This window comes from Schistocerca gregaria, chromosome 3 (genome assembly GCF_023897955.1).
Source record: "Schistocerca gregaria isolate iqSchGreg1 chromosome 3, iqSchGreg1.2, whole genome shotgun sequence".
Classification (NCBI taxonomy): Eukaryota; Metazoa; Arthropoda; class Insecta; order Orthoptera; family Acrididae; genus Schistocerca; species Schistocerca gregaria.
In genome coordinates, this window is record NC_064922.1 from 597040428 (window position 1) to 597058872 (window position 18445).

General features: G+C 39.3%; 1 protein-coding gene across 2 annotated transcripts in view; it reads right to left on the reverse strand.

The window, feature by feature from the left end:
• LOC126355901 (acetyl-coenzyme A transporter 1) overlaps window positions 1-18445 on the reverse strand; it is an 82898-nt gene that overhangs the window by 37195 nt on the left and 27258 nt on the right. For both annotated transcript variants that reach the window (XM_050006411.1, XM_050006410.1), the window contains exon 6: window positions 1498-1682. In XM_050006411.1, coding sequence (XP_049862368.1) covers window positions 1498-1682 — 185 coding nt within the window. The remainder of the gene's footprint in view (window positions 1-1497; window positions 1683-18445) is intronic.

Consider the following 18445-nt stretch of genomic DNA (forward strand, 5'->3'; position numbering starts at 1 on the left):
TACATTCATAACCAATCAACACTTTAGTTCACTGTAGTATCTTGAAAGATAATTGATCCTGTACCCTACTATCATCTAGTAACATACTCTTTCTCCGTTTTTTTCGGCTTATATAGAAGGCTATCTAGACACCAGGGATGTCTAACTTTTGGAACATAGCACGAGATGACTGATCATTCATGTATTGCTACTGTCATTTGTTATTCCAAAACATAATTTAGTTTGAGTGTGCTGTTAGGCAATGCTCCTGCCTACCCAAATTATATGCCCAGCTGCTTCTCATGTATAAATTTTGTGCATAAGTTTCCTCTATAGCCACAAATAAGGCAATGTGAAACAAACCTGTTTACAGAAACACAAAGCAATCAAATTTTAGTCAATATTCATCAAACTGTGAATTTCAGAAACCCATGGGGTACACAGTAATAAAGTAGAAACTGAAATTTCACACATATACTTTCAAATCTACAGTTCCAGTTGCTTCTGAGCTGCGGTTCCATCTTTATTCAAATAATGTCTTACTTTTTTTTTAACTCTTCTATTATCCTTCTGTTTCTCTCCACATCCTGAAACCGTATGCAGCTTATGGCCATCATGATATTGTAAAGTTCCACTAATGACAGTGCTAATGTATAATATCGGGAATAGCTACACTTTAAGAACAGCAACCAGATGCCACTGTCAGTATACCTCTGCCGAATACCCTTTAAATCTCGTCTACAAAGCTATTTGCATTTACTAATTTATGAATACAAAGAAGACACTGTTAAAAATGTGTTAGAAATTATTTCTTTGGAGTTTAAGAAGACAATGGAGGCAATTATCAAATGTTGGATATCTTAGTTGCATCTGATGAGTAAAAAGCCTAAGAATACTTGATCCAAACCACACATTAATCATCAACTAAAATGGATAGTAGACTATTTGTTAACGTACCAAACGAATTCTTAGTAATACATGCATTCCTTAAAATTTGTTTAATGAGACTTGTAAAGAAAAAGAGTTGTGCACTGATGACTTTTTGGCACAACAAAATGTATTGCACTGTAACAATGTTATGTCAGTTTCTTACATTCCCTGTGATCCAGTACTAACAAAAGTCTTATTCCGCAGCTTTTGGGCTACAATAATGGAGTCTTGGACATTAAGATAATCTTCTTTAACAAAACCATTTAGTGCGCTGCTTGCCTGTTAAATTCAAGGCACTCAAAACATTCTTCCCTTTATAAAAAATTCAATGGTTTCAACATTACTTGTCTTTAAAGTTGACACTTCCTTAAGATAAATATAAGTTTTACAAGATTTATATTTTTCATGTCACGTGTATTCCTTCCAAATATATTATAGGCAATTCAATCAGATGTACAAATGGCAGGTGTCTGGGTTCAAGTCTTGATGCAGCCTTGGTTTTCCATTATCCAGAATGTTCAATCATCTAACTCTTCAACAGAAGTAAAATAATTCAAACTATATAACAAATATACTTCTTCCACTCACCGATAGGGAATTGCAGTCAGGTAAACATCCATTGGACGTGGTCCAACAGTATACTTGCTTAACACCAATGGCAAAATTATCTGCAGTGGAACAAGTGGTATGGCTATTAGTGCCAGCTTCTCCTTGGGAACACCAGCATCCACTAGTTTTAAGCTAGTCACAGCATCACAGGCAGAAAATCCAATCTACAAGTAAAAATAAGTAAAAAACATAAAATCCATAAAATAAAACTATACAAAATTACACAAAAGCCTCTAAATTATTTCATACAGAAAGCTATTTGAAATGGAGTTGTCAGAAGAAGGCAATAATTTAATTATTTACTGTTCTTCTGTTCACAGTATGTTCTTCAAAACAAATGAACATATTTTTACTTTTCTGGGTCATAAGCTCTCCGACTGGTTTCACGCAGCCTGCCACAAATTCCTCTCCTGTGCAAGTCTCTTCATTTCTGATTACCACTTACAAGCTACATCTCAATTATTTGTTGGGTGCATTCCCAACTCCATATCTGTGCAGACAGCTGAGTGCATGAAAGCGTCCTCTTCCAGGACGTGAGGAGGTGCACCAGCCCCCCCCCCCCCCCCCCCTGCTGAATCCACCTCATGGATGAACGTCAGGGCCTGGTATACTAACCAGCTCGGATGTGGTTTTTAGGCAGTTTCCTGCATCTACGCAGTTAAATACTCAGCTAGTTTCCAGGTTAAATCTTAGTTACATGATACAAAAGCACTTTGAACAGTAATATAGTATTTGGTCATGCAATATACCCTAGATGTAGACAGAGCAGATAAGTGTAATTCCTCCCAGAGGAGAGCTGGCAGTAACTTCAAAATGTCTTTGGGAGAGACAAGGTCATAATAGTACCCTATATAGGTACAGTGCTGTGCAAAAATTGTAAAGGTATCATACTGGAAATTGGGCACCATAATGGATGGATGGACTTCAATTTCTGTCTTCTCCTGCAGTTTTTACATTCTACTGTTCCTCTAGTACCATGACAGTTACTCCTTGATGCCTTAACACACGTCCTATCATACCGATGTTTTCCATGTGTTCCTCTCTTCGCTGATTCCGGGAAGAATCTTTTCATTCCTTGTTTTAACAATCCACCTAATTTTCAGCAACCTTCTGTAGCATCACATCTCAAACACTTCAGTTATCTTCTTTTATGATTTCCCCATAGTCCATATTCCACTAACATACACTGCTGAGTTCCGTGGGATAACAACATAATCAGCAAATGCTAGCATTGATATCCTGTCACCACAACATTTTAATCCCATTCCTATGCCTTTCTTTTATCCCATCATTGTTTCTTCTATGTATAGTAAGGGGAAAGGAATTCAACCTTGTCTTACACGCTTTTTAATCTGAGCACTTTGTTCTTGATCTTCCATTCTTATTGCTACATCTTGGTATTTGTGCTACGTTTACTATCTGTCTGTCCCTTATCTGTCTGTCCCTAAAGTTTACTCATTTTTTCAGAAGTTCTAACATCTTTAACCATTGCACACAGCCGAACTCGTTTTCTAGATCAACAAATCCTAAGAAACACAACTCAGTTTTCTTAAGGCTCTCTTCCATTACCAAAGGCATCAGAACTGCCTCTGTGACATATAAGCTGTTCTCACACTTATCTGCCCTTGCTATCTTCAGGGTTATGTTAATGATATTGTTCCAAAAGTACCCAATATGTCTGTAGTCTCACAGATTCCACCCAGTAACTTCAACTGTCATTTGGTTGCCACTTCCTGAATGTTTGTACTTTATCACTGGATGTCATCTATCCCTTCTTCCTTACTTGACTACAAGTCTTCTAAAGCTCTTTTATACTTTGGCTCTAATACTGGATCCCCTAAATCTTAAACAATGACTACCATTTCTTCTTCAGTCATGTCATTAGACAATTCCACCCTCTCGAAGAGGCCTTCAATGTACCGTTTCCTCCTACCTGCGCTCTCCTCTGCATTTAACAGTGTAATTTCCATTCCACTCTGAACGTTTCAAAATAACTTTTATTACAATTAAAAGCAGTAATATATTTTGCTATATGCTGAATCAGTCCTGATGATGAGTTTTTATTCAATTTCTTTGCATTTTTCCTATAACCAATTTATCGTGGCTTCCTGAACATACTATGTACTGTATTTCATACCTAAGTGACTCATATTATTGTATTCCTGTCTTTCCCAGGACATTTTGTACTTCCTTCTTCCACTGACCAACTAAAGTATTTCTTCTGTTACCCAAGGTTTCTTCATCATATATACATTCCTTCCTTGTAGCTACATTTGCCTGTCCGACACCTCTGATTGCCATCATTAGAGATGTCCATTCTTCATCGACTGAAGTACCTACTGTGGTACTCCTTATCACAATATCAACAGCCTTAGAGTGTGTCAAACACCTCTTATAAGTCCTCAATGCTACATTATCCCTTATTTTTTCCATTCTGCTCCACCTGGACGAATCTCTTAAGCTTAGCCTACTCTTCATCATTACTAAATTATGACCAGAGCCTGTATCTGCTCCAGAGTATCCAATATTTGATTTTGGAATATGTCTGACCACAATATAATCCAGATGGACTATTCCTGTGTCTCTGGGTCTTTTCCAAGTACACCTCGTCTTCTTGTGATTTTAGAATAGTGTATTCACTACTACTCGGTGAAATCTATTGCTTATATCATTAATTTTTCTCCTCTCGCGTTCCTATTACTGCAGCCCTATTCTCCCGTAAATCAGTTTTCTGTTCCTTCTCCTACTACCGCATTCCAATGATCCATGATTATTAGATTATCATCTCCCTTTACATACTGAATTACTGGTTCAATAGCTTCACATACTTTCTCTACATCTTTATCTTCTGCTTGTACCATCAGCATGTACATCGGAACTATTTTTTGCTGGTTTGCTGCAGAGAATGACAAGAACACCCTACCTCTAAACTGAACACAGAAACTCATTCTCTGGACCTCATAGTATTTATGCTGAGCCTTTGTACTTCCCTATTCAGATTCTGTCACTTCCCTACCACATTCAAACTTCAGACATACCCCAGTCTGACTCACAGAATGTTATCCTTTCATTGAGTTTTACAATTCCAGTTGTTAAATAAATGAGCAGTAAGGCACGAAAATGAGTCACGTATGAGGAAACAGTAGTTACATCTGCTAATATTAGTACTTTGGCCTTATTTTCTTGTTTCTTACACAATGTTCAAAAAGGTATGGACGGTGGTGACAAAGCCAGGAAAGAAAATTAGATGCAGATATTGTAACTGGCTTGGATGAGGGTTCTTGGAGAAACATTATACACTATTATACAAGGAGACACACATTCTCCCTGAGTATCTCCCTGAGTATCTCAACTTTTTATTTTAAATTATCTAAGTATCAGGTTAAAAGGCCGTTTTCTACTGTTTCAAAGATGTTATTCATACTTGCTGGTGCACTATGAAACATAGAAGTATCTAGCTCAGAAACAAAATTCCAAAATGTATGAGCGAAAGGTGATCTAATTCAGGTTAAACATACTAAGTATGTTAATAGCAAGCTAAGTAAACTTATGTCTTAAGAGCACTGAAACTTTGTGCCACAACAATTTTGAGTGCTTACTGTGCCTACATTAAGTCTCCCATGAAATTATTGTGTAATATTATGGAGAAACTCTCCAGCATCATTTAATATTTACAGAATGCAGGAGGAGGTCACTAGAATAACAAATGAAAGTAGAACCAACGAATAATGCAAACTTGCTTTCTCAACATTTAATGTACTTCCTCTGGCACATATTTAAATTATAGAAGCACTTCTGTTCTACAAAGAAAATTAAATAGAAAAGATAAAAGACTACAAAGAAAAACTGTGATGTACCACAAACACACTACCAGACTGGACCAAAACTTTCATCTAACTCACAACAACAATTTCCAATGCCATGGAGGCATATTTGACAAGAGTTTGAAGCTTTTTAGCAAACTCCTTGAAAACATAAAAACCCTCAAGGAAGTAAACCTGCTTTAAAAACCTTTACAATCATATTTACTGTGCCTCCATTACTACCCAGTGGTAATGTCCGCCTGCTTAGCTGGGTGGTAACATGCTCTTCCTGGCTGGGTTGGAGATTTTCTCCACTCATGGACTGGGTGTTATGTTGTCCTCATCTTGACCTCATTCTCATCAGTGGTGCGCAAGTAGCCAAATGTGGCACTGCACGAAATAAGACTTGCAATTGGCAGCCAAACTTCCCCGCACGGGGTCTCCCGGTCAACTACGGCATACACTCATTTCATTTTTTTTCAGTGGTAAAGTGCAACTACATTTACACTTGCAAATGACCATAAGGTGCATGGATGACATCTGTTCTCACTGCACAATCTTAAATTTCCTATTCATTTACATATACAAGTGAAATACAGTTACAGACTTTGAATTGTAACGGATGTTTAATGTACGTAGAAATTTTAAAAAATTCCTTTGTAAATGGTTGCGCACAATGTCACTGCCTTTGACACATGCAATATCGATTTCACCCAGTGCTATTAAAATAAAAAGGACTAATACATAAATAAATATTAACAAGAATCTGCAACAACCAAATAAGTTAAGTAATATTTGTCTCCTATTCATAGCTTAACGTTTACATGACTACAATGGCATTTTTCAAAGAAAATAGTTACCTGTATCTGTAACAACCGAGCCCAATTTACAGTACATTAGTACATGTCATGCAGCTTCACAATGAACATCAGTACTTGCATGTAGCTAACAAACTTTGCAGTTCTTGAATAAAGATATTCAGACGGTTTGTAGGAAGAATGACTAATTATGTTTATTTTTAATTTTCTTTCAAACTAGTACAGATCTCCATTTTCTTGTTTTATGTCAGATAGGAGCTTGTTGCAAGCCTAAGTGAAAATTATTTTTCTGTCTTCTATTGTAACTGTGTTGATCACAGTTCAGCTGAAACTGATGTTACTGTCAGTAATAAAAACCTCTAGGAGTAAACACGTTGGGAAGAGGATGTAACTAGTCCCAGTTACTTAAAAGACTTCTACAAAATGATATACTTTAGACAATATTCTTACTGCTCACTTCTGCTGAACAAGCACTTTATTTATTTTACATACACCACCACAGAAGATAATTTCATAAGACAACAGGAATTGAAAATATGCTACATAATCCAACATTTTAGTCTTTAAGTCACAAAATGAGAGAAGTTTCAAAGAGCAAGTCAAACTGAAATGAGTTTCTAGATTTGTTCCTGTATGTGTTGAATTCATTTTAACTTTTTACTCAATGTGACATATAAGATTTTTACACAGTGTGCTTCATTTAATGTATAGCCAATACTGCTTATCTGTAATCACGTAATATGAGTCTTTGTGAGATTAAAACTTAGATTGCTAGCTGTAAACCACCTGTCAGTGTGTTCAGCTGTCATCCGAGCTGTTTCTTTTCAGCTTGTATTTGGGCTTCCAATTAGTATACTTGTGTCATTGGCAAACACAACCGTTTATGAACTGCCCTTTAGAGTCACTGAAGATCATTGATGTAGGTCAAGAACTAGAGTGGCCGTGTACTGGCCATTTTCAGACTGCATCTGTTGTACGTGCCCCCCCCCCCCCTCCCCCCCAATCTGTGGTCGGTTTTTTGCATGCAACATTGTTTGTCAATGAGACCCCCTGCTGTTACACGGCAAGACTACAACCTTGCTATGAGAATTTAGTTTGCCTTGCAGGATTTTTCAATCAACACAGTTCAAGGGTTTGGCAAGGTGACGAAGTAAATGAACAGGATAAATTTTCTTCTTTAGCCCTATAGAGACATTTGTGAGATATTGTGTTGCTTTCTCTGTGGAGAATCCTTTATGAAAGTGACAGAAACAGTTAACAAGTTCTGGCTAGTAAAGTGAGTCAGTATTCTATCACAGTCCACTGTCTCAACCATTTTTTAAATGACTGGAAGGAGTGAACAGGTCTGCAAATAAAAGGTTGTTCAATTATTTCCAGTTTCATAGATGTGTTTTACTACAGCTAGCGTAAATCTCTTAGGAACTCATGTCAAGTCAGCAAGTGATTTTAATACTGAAACAAAAACACTATTATAGACAGCAGAATGATTTCATTTAAGTAACCTGATTAATCTTTGTAACTTCTTTAGGGCTAAATGATAGAGCCAACACTCTTAAATGCTTACAGTTTAATAATGTTCAGCTTCTTTCCTCATTCTTGGAGTGCTTTATCATTTAATAATACAGCATTTGCTTCGCTTTCTGAATAACTTGAATAACTTTTTGAACAACATGAAGATTTTACAATACTGGTGGGAAAAAGTGATCCATAATTACTTGAAGAAATGCTGAAAGACACATCACAGTAATGAAATCCATGGTACAATTATTATAGTATCATTACATTTATTCAGACTATATGAAGTCAAACACAACTTTTCTAACTGTATCCCCATCAATTACATAAAGTGACAGGAAGCATTACCAGGAGGTTTCAAAGATGCAGTCAGCAGTTACAACCACATGACCACAAAACAATATGCATAAAGATCAATGTTATTTAAGAATACAAATTACTGTAAAAAACACACTAGTCAGCAAACAGGGTTGTAAAATCATCTGTGAAGTAAATGCAGATTTCTGTAGGTGAAACAGATGCAACCACGTTAGTATCACTTGACTTTCCGTGTTTGTGAACAAACGTCTGATGTGTTACTGCTGTATGCCACATATACAAACACTACAATCTGTCTTCTGCCATTCCTTCAAATAATTTACAGAGCATTTACTGTACATGTTGTACCTTTTTTTTAGTGTTTGGATCTAAGGATTACAATATTTTCAAGAAAAAAAACCACCTCTACAGAAATCATCACAGATTTCAATAATAGCTGTCTTGCAAAACTAGACTCGCTGTATTCATCCATGAGAGCCATGTGGCAGGAGAAAATGATACCCCAGTTACTGATATGTTCCTTGAGTTCCAGAAAGTTTCCCATACTGTTCTGGGCTGATATTAGTGAACAACTAAGTATCACAATACTGAATCAGTTCTGTCACTATATTCTGAAGTTCTTAGTAGACAGAATTCAGTGAGGATGTTTGCACATGAAGCTGTTGTATATATGAATGTTGCAATGCCAGAAAACTCTACAAAAATACAGGAAGACTTGCTGAAGATTGATGCTTGATGCTTTGGTAGTTGATTCTTACTGTAAATAATGTAAACTATTGCACATTAATAGGCAGGGAAAAACATTATTGCTTAATTACACAATTGGCACTAAATCAATAAAAACAATCACAATTGTAAAATGTCTGAAAGTAACCATATTGAGTGATCAAAAGTGTAACAGACACATAAGAGTGGGTACAGGAAATGCAAATGCAAGACATACAAATTGGAAAAATCCTTAGGACATTTAGCTCACTCAAAAATGACAAGACTTTACACAATCCTTGTTAGATCAGCTCTTGGACACTGTTCGTCAGCCCTTGCAAAATAGAATTAATTGGGGAGGGGGGGGGGGGGGGGTTGGAGAGGGGGAGCGAGAGGGAGAGGGAGAGAGAGAGGGACAGGGACAGGGACAGGGAGAGGGAGAGAGAGAGAGAGAGAGAGAGAGAGAGAGAGAGAGAGAGAGAGAGAGAGAGAGAGAGAGAGACTGAAGAACATAGGTACATTTCATAATAGGTTTGTTTAATAAGTGTGAGTGTGTCGGAGAGATGCTTATCAGACTCCAGTATCAAATGCTATGAAAGAGGTGTTATTATATAACTCGACAGATAAAAAAATCTACTCACCAAACCGCAACAGGAGAATACACATATAACGGTATTCAAATTTGCAACCTTTCAGAGCAAGTGGCTCGTCCTCCTGGCAGGACGAGGAGCCAGTGGCTCGTCCTCCTGGCAGGACGAGGAGCCAGTGGCTCGTCCTCCTGGCAGGACGAGGAGCCAGTGGCTCGTCCTCCTGGCAGGACGAGGAGCCAGTGGCTCGTCCTCCTGGCAGGACGAGGAGCCAGTGGCTCGTCCTCCTGGCAGGACGAGGAGCCAGTGGCTCGTCCTCCTGGCAGGACGAGGAGCCAGTGGCTCGTCCTCCTGGCAGGACGAGGAGCCAGTGGCTCGTCCTCCTGGCAGGACGAGGAGCCAGTGGCTCGTCCTCCTGGCATAAGGGTTGAAGGAGAAGGAATAGGGGTAAAGGAAAGGGACTGGTGAGGTTTAGGAAATGGGAAGAGTTAGGAAAAGTCACAAACAACCCTGGGTCAGGGGAAACTTACTGGCCATGAATCTGAATATTGTGATTTTTTTACTAATTGATATCCATCACAGAGTACGAAAGCAAGACAATGAGGGTAAAGTGGACACGCAGGTATTCCATCACGTTGTCAGATCACAGGGTAGCAATTCATTTCAGACAATTCCATTTTACCATGTTTCTTGAAACAATAGTTTTGCCATGATTGGCACAGGACAGAACAGTCCTAGTGACTCATAAAATTCAACTACCACCTGTAGTCATTTCCTTTTGGTAGTAGGTCTATCAGGTAATTTTTCTGTGATATTATCCAAGTTAATATAAAAGCTGTCCATTTCTGTGTACCTATATGCCTAAAACACGCATCTGTAGTAATCTAACAAAGAGATAGAGGGGCTGACCAGTACTTACCTCAGCTCAGTACAGCTGATAGAAACACAAAAAACAACCGAAAATTTAAGTTCCTAGCTTTCGGAATAAATGTTCCTTCATCAGGGAGGAGAGAGGGGAAAGAAAGGGAAGAAGGAAAAGTGGATTTAGTTACTCACAACCCAGGTTATGAAGCAACAGGGAAAGGAAAACAGGGAAGGTAGCAAGGATGGAGGCATGGATGTCAGTGGGAAGCCAAAGATATTCTACTGTAGGTACTGTGCCAGCTTCAAACCAAAGAGGATGCATACAGAAGTAAAGAGGTGTATAGTACAAAAATGTAGAATGAAAAGATGCATGAATGGCTAAAGAGGAAAGGGAAAGAGAAGAAGACTGAAAAGTAAATGGGAGTGAGGTTGTTTAACGTAGGTTCAGTCCAGGGGGATGGTGGGATGAAAGGATGTGCTGGAGTGCAAGTTCCCATCTCCGCAGTTCAGAGGGACTGGTGTTGAGTGGGAGAAGCCAAATGGCACATACGGTGTAGCAGGTTCCTAGGTCCCTAGAATTATGCTGGAGGGCATGCTCCGCTACTGGGTATTGGACATCTCCTAGGCGGACAGTTCGTCTGTGTCCGTTCATGCGCTCAGCCAGTTTAGTTGTTGTCATACCAATGTAAAAGGCTGTGCAGTGCAGGCATGTCAGCTGATAAATGACATGTGTAGTTTCACATGTGGCCCTGCCTTGAATTGTGTATGTTTTACCAGTAGCGGGGCTGGAGTAGGTGGTTGTGGGGGGATGCCGGGGCAGGTTTTTCAGCGGGGTCGGTTACAGGGGTAGGAACCGCTGGGTAGAGAAGGTAGTCTGGGAATATTGTAGGGTGTAACAAGGATGTTACGGAGGTTAGGGGGACGATGAAAGGCAACTCTGGGTGGCGTGGGGAGAATTTTGTCAAGGGATGATCTCATTTCAGGGGTTGACTTGAGAAAGTCATATCCCTGGCAGAGTAATTTATTGATGTATTCGAGGCCAGGATAATATTGGGTGACAAGGGGGATGCTTCTGTGTGGTCTGAGGGTAGGAATATTGTTGTTGGACGGGGAGGAATGTATTGCTCGGGAGATCTGTTTGTGGACAAGGTCTGCAGGATAGTTGCGGGAGAGGAAAGCACTGGTCAGGTTATTGGTGTAATTGTTGAGGGATTCATCACTGGAGCAGATACATTTGCCACGAAAACCTAGGCTGTAGGGAAGGGAGCGTTTGATGTGGAATGGATGGCAGCTATCAAAGTGAAGGTACTGTTGTTTGTTGGTGGGTTTGATATGGACAGAGGTGTGGATGTGAGCTTCAACAAGATGAAGGTCAACAAGATGAAGGTCAACAAGATGAAGGTCAACAAGATGAAGGTCAACAAGACGAAGGTCAACAAGACGAAGGTCAACAAGACGAAGGTCAACAAGACGAAGGTCAACAAGATGAAGGTCAACAAGATGAAGGTCAACAAGATGAAGGTCAACAAGATGAAGGTCAACAAGATGAAGGTCAACAAGATGAAGGTCAACATCCAGAAAGGTGGCTTGGGTTTTGGAGAAGGACCTGGTGAAATTCAGATTCGAAAAGGAGTTGAGGTTATGGAGGAAATTAAGGAGTGTTTCTTCACCATGAGTCCAGACCACAAAGATGTCATCTATAAACCTATACCAGGCCAGAGGAAGCAGCTGTTGGGTCTTCAGGAAAGCCTCCTCCATGCGGCCCATGAAGAGGTTGGCATAGGACGGAGCCATCCTGGTTCCCATGGCAGTTCCCCTGATTTGTTTGTAGATCTGGCCTTCAAAAGTGAAGTAATTATGGGTGAGGATGAAGCTGGTAAGTGTGATAAGGAACGAGGTTTTTGGAAGATCTTCAGGTGGGTGTTGGGAGAGGTAGTGCTCAAGGGCAGAGAGACTATGGGTGTGTGGGATGTTTGTGTAAAGGGATGTAGCATCTATGGTGACAAGAAAGGTTTCAGGTGGGAGAGGAGTGGGAATGGATTTGAGGTGTTCTAGGAAGTGGTTTGTGTCCTTGTAGTAATCTCTCACCCTTCACTTAGCAATAAGTCTCGTAACAGATTTGAAGTAGTGGTCCATTTCACTAATTGAAAGTTCAATAATTTCATGAGGGTCGTTAGTCCATAATACATAATGATAATTTCATTGCTGTTATTTGCACCAAAAATGAAGTCATCCATAAAAAACATTGTTGACTGGTATCTGTGAGAGGCCGGAAAATGCAGTATCATGTCTAGAAGCATGTTCTTTCAGTGTTGCTTTGTGCAAGAATGGACTGAATGTAAGGCCAGATGGAAGTCTAGTGAAATGGTAGTATCTGTGACTACCTCAAAAATATACTTTGCCATAAAAATCTTTTCAAGTCCCTGCTGTCTTCATGCAAGAGAAGTTACAGGAATGCTTGTGTAATGTCGCTAATAATAGGCACAGGATGTAACTGAAACTACAAAAAAAAGAAACAAAAAGTATTTCTGGCAGAAGATATAGTTCCACCTCTAATGTGATGTTGAGAGAAGGAGCTTTTATCTTGTGAGGAAGCGCATCAAAAATTGTTCTCACATTATTCTGCCAAGTTTTTCTTTTTTAACTGCCTGATGCAGAAGGTAAAACATGGTGTTACTTGGTTTTTCTTGAGCTATACATGGTTCTCTGTAATGTAGTCCGACATGAGGAAGTGGTAAGTGTCCTTTAAGGAGTGGTTACTAAGAACTCTCTTACGTAACTACTAGATCTACTTTCTGCATCAGTCTGTTAGTAGAATATAAGATGATAATTCATTTCTTAAGTAGACAAATGACTCTTTGAGTATCATGCACAAGATAAGATGCTCGAAATTCTTGGAGGAGGACGAATCTTTGTGAGTCTTTATTGTAACATGCTGCACAGTTATGGCAGTTGTCTCTAAATCCCAGAATGGTGTCTATTGGTCATATGTGGGTATGTGAGCCTGAAGTACAAAGTTAACAACAGCTAAATTTGCAAAAACAGCAGATTTGCTCCCATTGAGGATCTAACTGAGCTTGCTGGGAAATAGAACAAAGGATTTGGAAATCAAGTTGGTAGACCATCAGCGACAAACTACTAGTAATGATCACTATCAATTAAAACCTCCATGGGCATATCCTCTTTGGAATCTACCTGTGGATCAGCTAACTGCAGTGGGTGGACACACACACTATATTCTTAATATCTTGTGGAACTGTGGGCTGTGTTGTGAAGCAGTGGTCAGCTTCACATGCACCAATGTAAGTCATCTTCTGAAACTGACAACACTACACCATCGCAAGGAGCTAGTATGAGACTCAAACATGCAAACACTAAGTTGTTGTTTATCAATGGCAGGCAGTTTCAAACTTTTTATTAAAGTCTTTGCTGCAAAGGATGCTTGGCTTCTTTTGTCCAGCACACAAAGAGTAAGTTTACTTAGTCCTGTTGGTCCTACGGTTCACAACTGAGCTATTTGCAACAATATGAAGGTTAAGACATGGCAGAATTACAGGCACTGGCTTCAAGGGAGCATTGATTTAAATCAAAGGGGAAAGTTGAAAATTTGTGCCAGACCAGGATTCAAGTCCAGGTCTCTTGCGTACTAGGCTGACCACTGCGCTATCCAGATACAGTGGTTGTCACAACTGCATGGACTACCCTAGCACACCTCCTGTCAGATCCAAATTCTCAACATATCCACACACTTCTAATGCAGTGCCCTTTGTGCATTATCATAATTACTCCTGGAATTTTACCAATTTCTATAAGAGTTCGAGACTAATGTGCATCTGCACTGAAGAGATCACTTGCTGCCCCTACTTTAATTGTATAAACATGGTGTCTGTTATTCTGGACATACGAAGGTTGGTTTAGTTGCATTTGTATTACTAACAGAAGTGATACTCTGTGATGCTGAGATTTCAAGTGCCTTACTGTCGACACATACTGACTTGTGATGTGGTTTTTATAGCTAGTACAAAATCCCCTACCCTTCTTCCTGCAATCTGACACTTTATGTCTTTTGTTCATACAAAACATCTGTTAATACTTTTCAATATCTGTTTTCATTCTGTGATATCAGTAATTTCATTACATTCTTTGAAAACGACACAAAATGGACCACAATTTTTATTGCCCTTGGGTACTGGTTGTTTCAGATCAGCACAGACATGCAGTGCTGCAGCCACAGGAGTCTAACTCAGTGTTTTATTCTTCTGTGAGACAAATAATGTGTCAGTTTCCATTGCTATAAATTCAATCAATTGAAGTATGTCCCCCATATGAAAGTAAAGTTTCCCTCAATGAATAAGACAGCATTGGCAAGTATCCTCAGAAAAAGTTCTCAGAATTTCTGGTGCTGATACAAGAATATAAGTATTTGTGTCTTTACTGAGCCTGTAGAAAGCACGGACATGGCAAATACAATTGATAAATGTAGAATTAAGTGATTCTGGGTTCGGAAAGTGTATAAGTTTAATAGATTCCAAATAATCCAGGTGAGCTTGTATAATTCTATTTTTATTGTCATGGTGTGCTTTGAGGATTCTCTTGAGTTCTTGAAATGTGTCAAAGACCACAGTAATGCCATCCACTAAATCCTTTGGCTTCCCTTCTAAGCAGGGACACAAAAACATATGTTAATGAATAGTGGATACTGTGTGATCCTGTTCTACCAATAGCTGGAACTGTTTCCAAAAATGACCCCAAGTCTCGACACCTCCAGGAAACATCTCAAGTTCTATACTGCTACAGAACTACCTAGCATTAGATAGTTGAGCAACTGAAGTGACAGTCATAGCAGGTTGTTTATACTGATGATAATGCAAGCCATGGATTTCAGCAGTTTCCCCTTTACTGCCCATGATGTGTATAAAATCCTGCACTTGGCTGCCTCTAGGTACACATTTGGACAAGTCAGCAATGGAATCAGTGTCACCAAGAAGATTGTATATTTTGTTATCACGATCTCTTTGTGCACACAATAGTTTCTGGAATCAATCTTTAGAATATTCATAATCTTCAGTGGGGATTCTGTCAGTAAAGTTGTGAACTTCATTCAAAATGCATGTTATGTCAGCTCTTGCTCTCACTCCTATTCTTTTCTGGCGATTGTGCTACCTGTGTTTTCTGTGCCACATGTCGTCAGATGATTGTAACTGTCTGGATGGACCAAGTTAGTACATAGTTTGATAAACTTACAGATGGCAGCATCAGTCATAAAAAAATCTACAGGCCGTAGTGTAAGGTTTGACAACCCGTTAACATGCCAACTGAGCAGCTACAATAGCAGTATAGAATATAATAATGGGATCCACTGTGGTTACAAATGGCAATACAAAGTGCATTGTATGATAATTAGTTAAATTTCACTGTGTATGCAGATGGTCTTTGTCAGAAGAGGTTGTTGCCTGGCATGACAAATCGCTGCAGTGAGCCCTTGTGACAGTGCATATTAACTGCGTTCAAAATGACTACATAAATTCCAGCATTCAAATTCAGAGGGTGTATGTTCCAAGAAGAGTCAGGCAACATATTATTTCTTTTCACAAACATCCCAAGAATACTGGGATTGCAGAAATTCATACTCATAAAGAGGCTTACCAAGGGTTTTTATTCTCATGGATCATTCATGATTAGAACAGGAAAGGGAGCACTCCATGTAATAGCAGAAGTATCCTCTACCACACACCAAAAGGTGACTGCTGAGTATAGAGGTAGATCTAGGATGATGATAATCAAAATCAGTTGTTAAATGAATTTCTAATGAGCACAAATGCCCAAGAAATATTTTCCGGGCTCTAAAACATTATCATCAGACATTTCAAATATTTTCCGGGTTCTGAAACATTATAATCAGACATTTCTGAACCCCCTCAGGAAACACAGTCTTAATGATACACTGGCTGTGTGCACAAGGGGTTTTGTGTGTGCCACTGAATTGAAGGTCTATATGATGGTAGAGAAACTGTTGGCAGAGTCTCCACAGAGGATCCAGACAAAGTGTGTCTCACACCACCCTGTCTTATTATCATTTCCTTTTCCTCTCTCTGATTGTGGGGCAGCAGGCACAGTCCCTTTGTGTCTGTGGAATTTCCTTGGTGACCATGACAATGGTCATGAACATATGCCTTACTGCAGAAGGATGGATAGTTGATTGTAGCCATGGTGAAAACAAGCTGTCTAAGGGGTAAGACCCTGAAATATAAACTAAGCAGGTGCCCAGGTCTTGAGGTGGCATACCCACCAAGGCACTCGGGGACTGTGGGCCAATTATCAGCACCACTAAAAATCTTTAAACCACAGAGACTAAAAGGACAATAACCAGGTGAATCCTCCAAAAAGGAAAACCCTTATTCAATTTTGGAGCATAACAACATTGAAAGAGGCAGGAAGATTAAGACAAGTCAAAATGAGTTGGAGAACTACCAATTGGGTACACTGAGACAAAGTGAAATAAGATGGCCAGAATCTGGGGAAGTTCAAACACAAAATGGTGAACTACATCTGTATGCAGAGCAATGCACAGAAATAGTGTAGAGCAAAAGGAGCTTACTGGAGAGAAAACCAGTCTCTGAATGGATAATAACTACAGGCTTTAAAACAAATGTGCAAAATATTACAGTCATTCAGCACTACGCACCAACCGAAGTGGTTGAAAGAAAGCTATAAGATGCATTTCCTACTGAGCTAAATGGAGTACTTAGACAAGATTATTGTAGAAACGAAAATATTTTAATGGGAGACTTAAATGTCAACATTGGTTCAATTAATGAAATGCTTAAACGCACCACACATGTCCACAGCAGTAGAAACAGAAATGTAACTGCTGAACTGCTTATAGATGTATGCACTGAGCATGATCTAGTCATTGAAGGTACACTGTTTCCACATCATAACATAATGTGAGTTTTATCAGATAAGATCAATGCAGTCAATAAGCTTTAAGTTTCAACACTCTCTGTTAAATGTGAGAAATATGAGAGGAGCGACAATGGAAGTGACCACCACCTAAGTTTGGTGGAGTTCAGACTGAAAAGAGGACCTAGCTCAGTCACAGGTTAAAAGAACAAGACAAACAGGTCAAAGACAGAATGGCTGTTCCACTATTAAACAAATCTCTAATGAAAACTTTATGTGGGAAAGAACTGAAGATCAGCAGAAACTCAGACATTTATCTAGATGTTGCAGAGATATCTTACATTATAAGACATATCAGAAAAGAGAGTGGGTCTCTGATGAAATGAGGAATGAGATTAACTACAGGAAATAACTCAAACAAAAATTAAATGTCTGTAAGGCAAGAGCACAGAAGATCGAAGAGCATAAAAAATACACTGAGGTGAACAAAAGCATGGAAATAGGCACAAGAAAATATAAAAGGAAATTGATAACAGCAGGAAAGACAGAAAAGTAGGATAATACAAAGGAGCTGCACAATGTTACCAAATGGTTATCAATGAAGAATTTTAGATGTGGACAGCAAGTTAACGGTAATGATGGAGTGATGATTATGACCCAACAGGCACAGCTACAAAGACTGTAGGAGTACTTCAAAAAGTTATTAAATTGTGAAGACAACCAAAAGAAATAGGTGAGAGATGTTCCAGAGAACGTCAAAGTGGTCAAGATACAATTACGCGGCATCCCATAATGAACGAAAAAGGCAAAGGCTCCAGTGATAGACAATATAGCACGGAAGCTCTTAAAATTCAATTCAAAAACTATTGTTAAAATGCTCCATCCCTCGTTGAAGAATATCTGTCTCCAAGTGAAATCCCCAAACGAGTGGATAAGTGGATTGGTGGATAAGTCCACCAAAAATGGAAATTTGTCAGATTGTAGCAACTGGTGTGATATTACATTGCTGCCAACACCCAGCAAGGGCACCAGTGTCATTGTAAGTAGGATTAAAGATTGACGAAAACTGACTGTGTAAAGAAGCCAGTCTGTGGGCACAAAACAACTGAGTTGACCTTGCGTTGTTGTTGTTGTTGTTGATGATGTCTTCAGTCGTGAGACTGGTTTGATGCAGCTCTCCGCGCTACTCTATCCTGTGCAAGCTTCTTCATCTCCCAGTACTTACTGCAACCTACATCCTTCTGAATCTGCTTAGTGTATTCATCTCTTGGTCTCCCTCTATGACTTTCACCCTCCACACTGACCTCCAATACTAAATTGGTGATACCTTGATGCCTCAGGACATGTCCTACCAACTGATCCCTTCTTCTAGTCAAGTTGTGCCACAAATTTCTCTTCTCCCCAAACCTAGTCA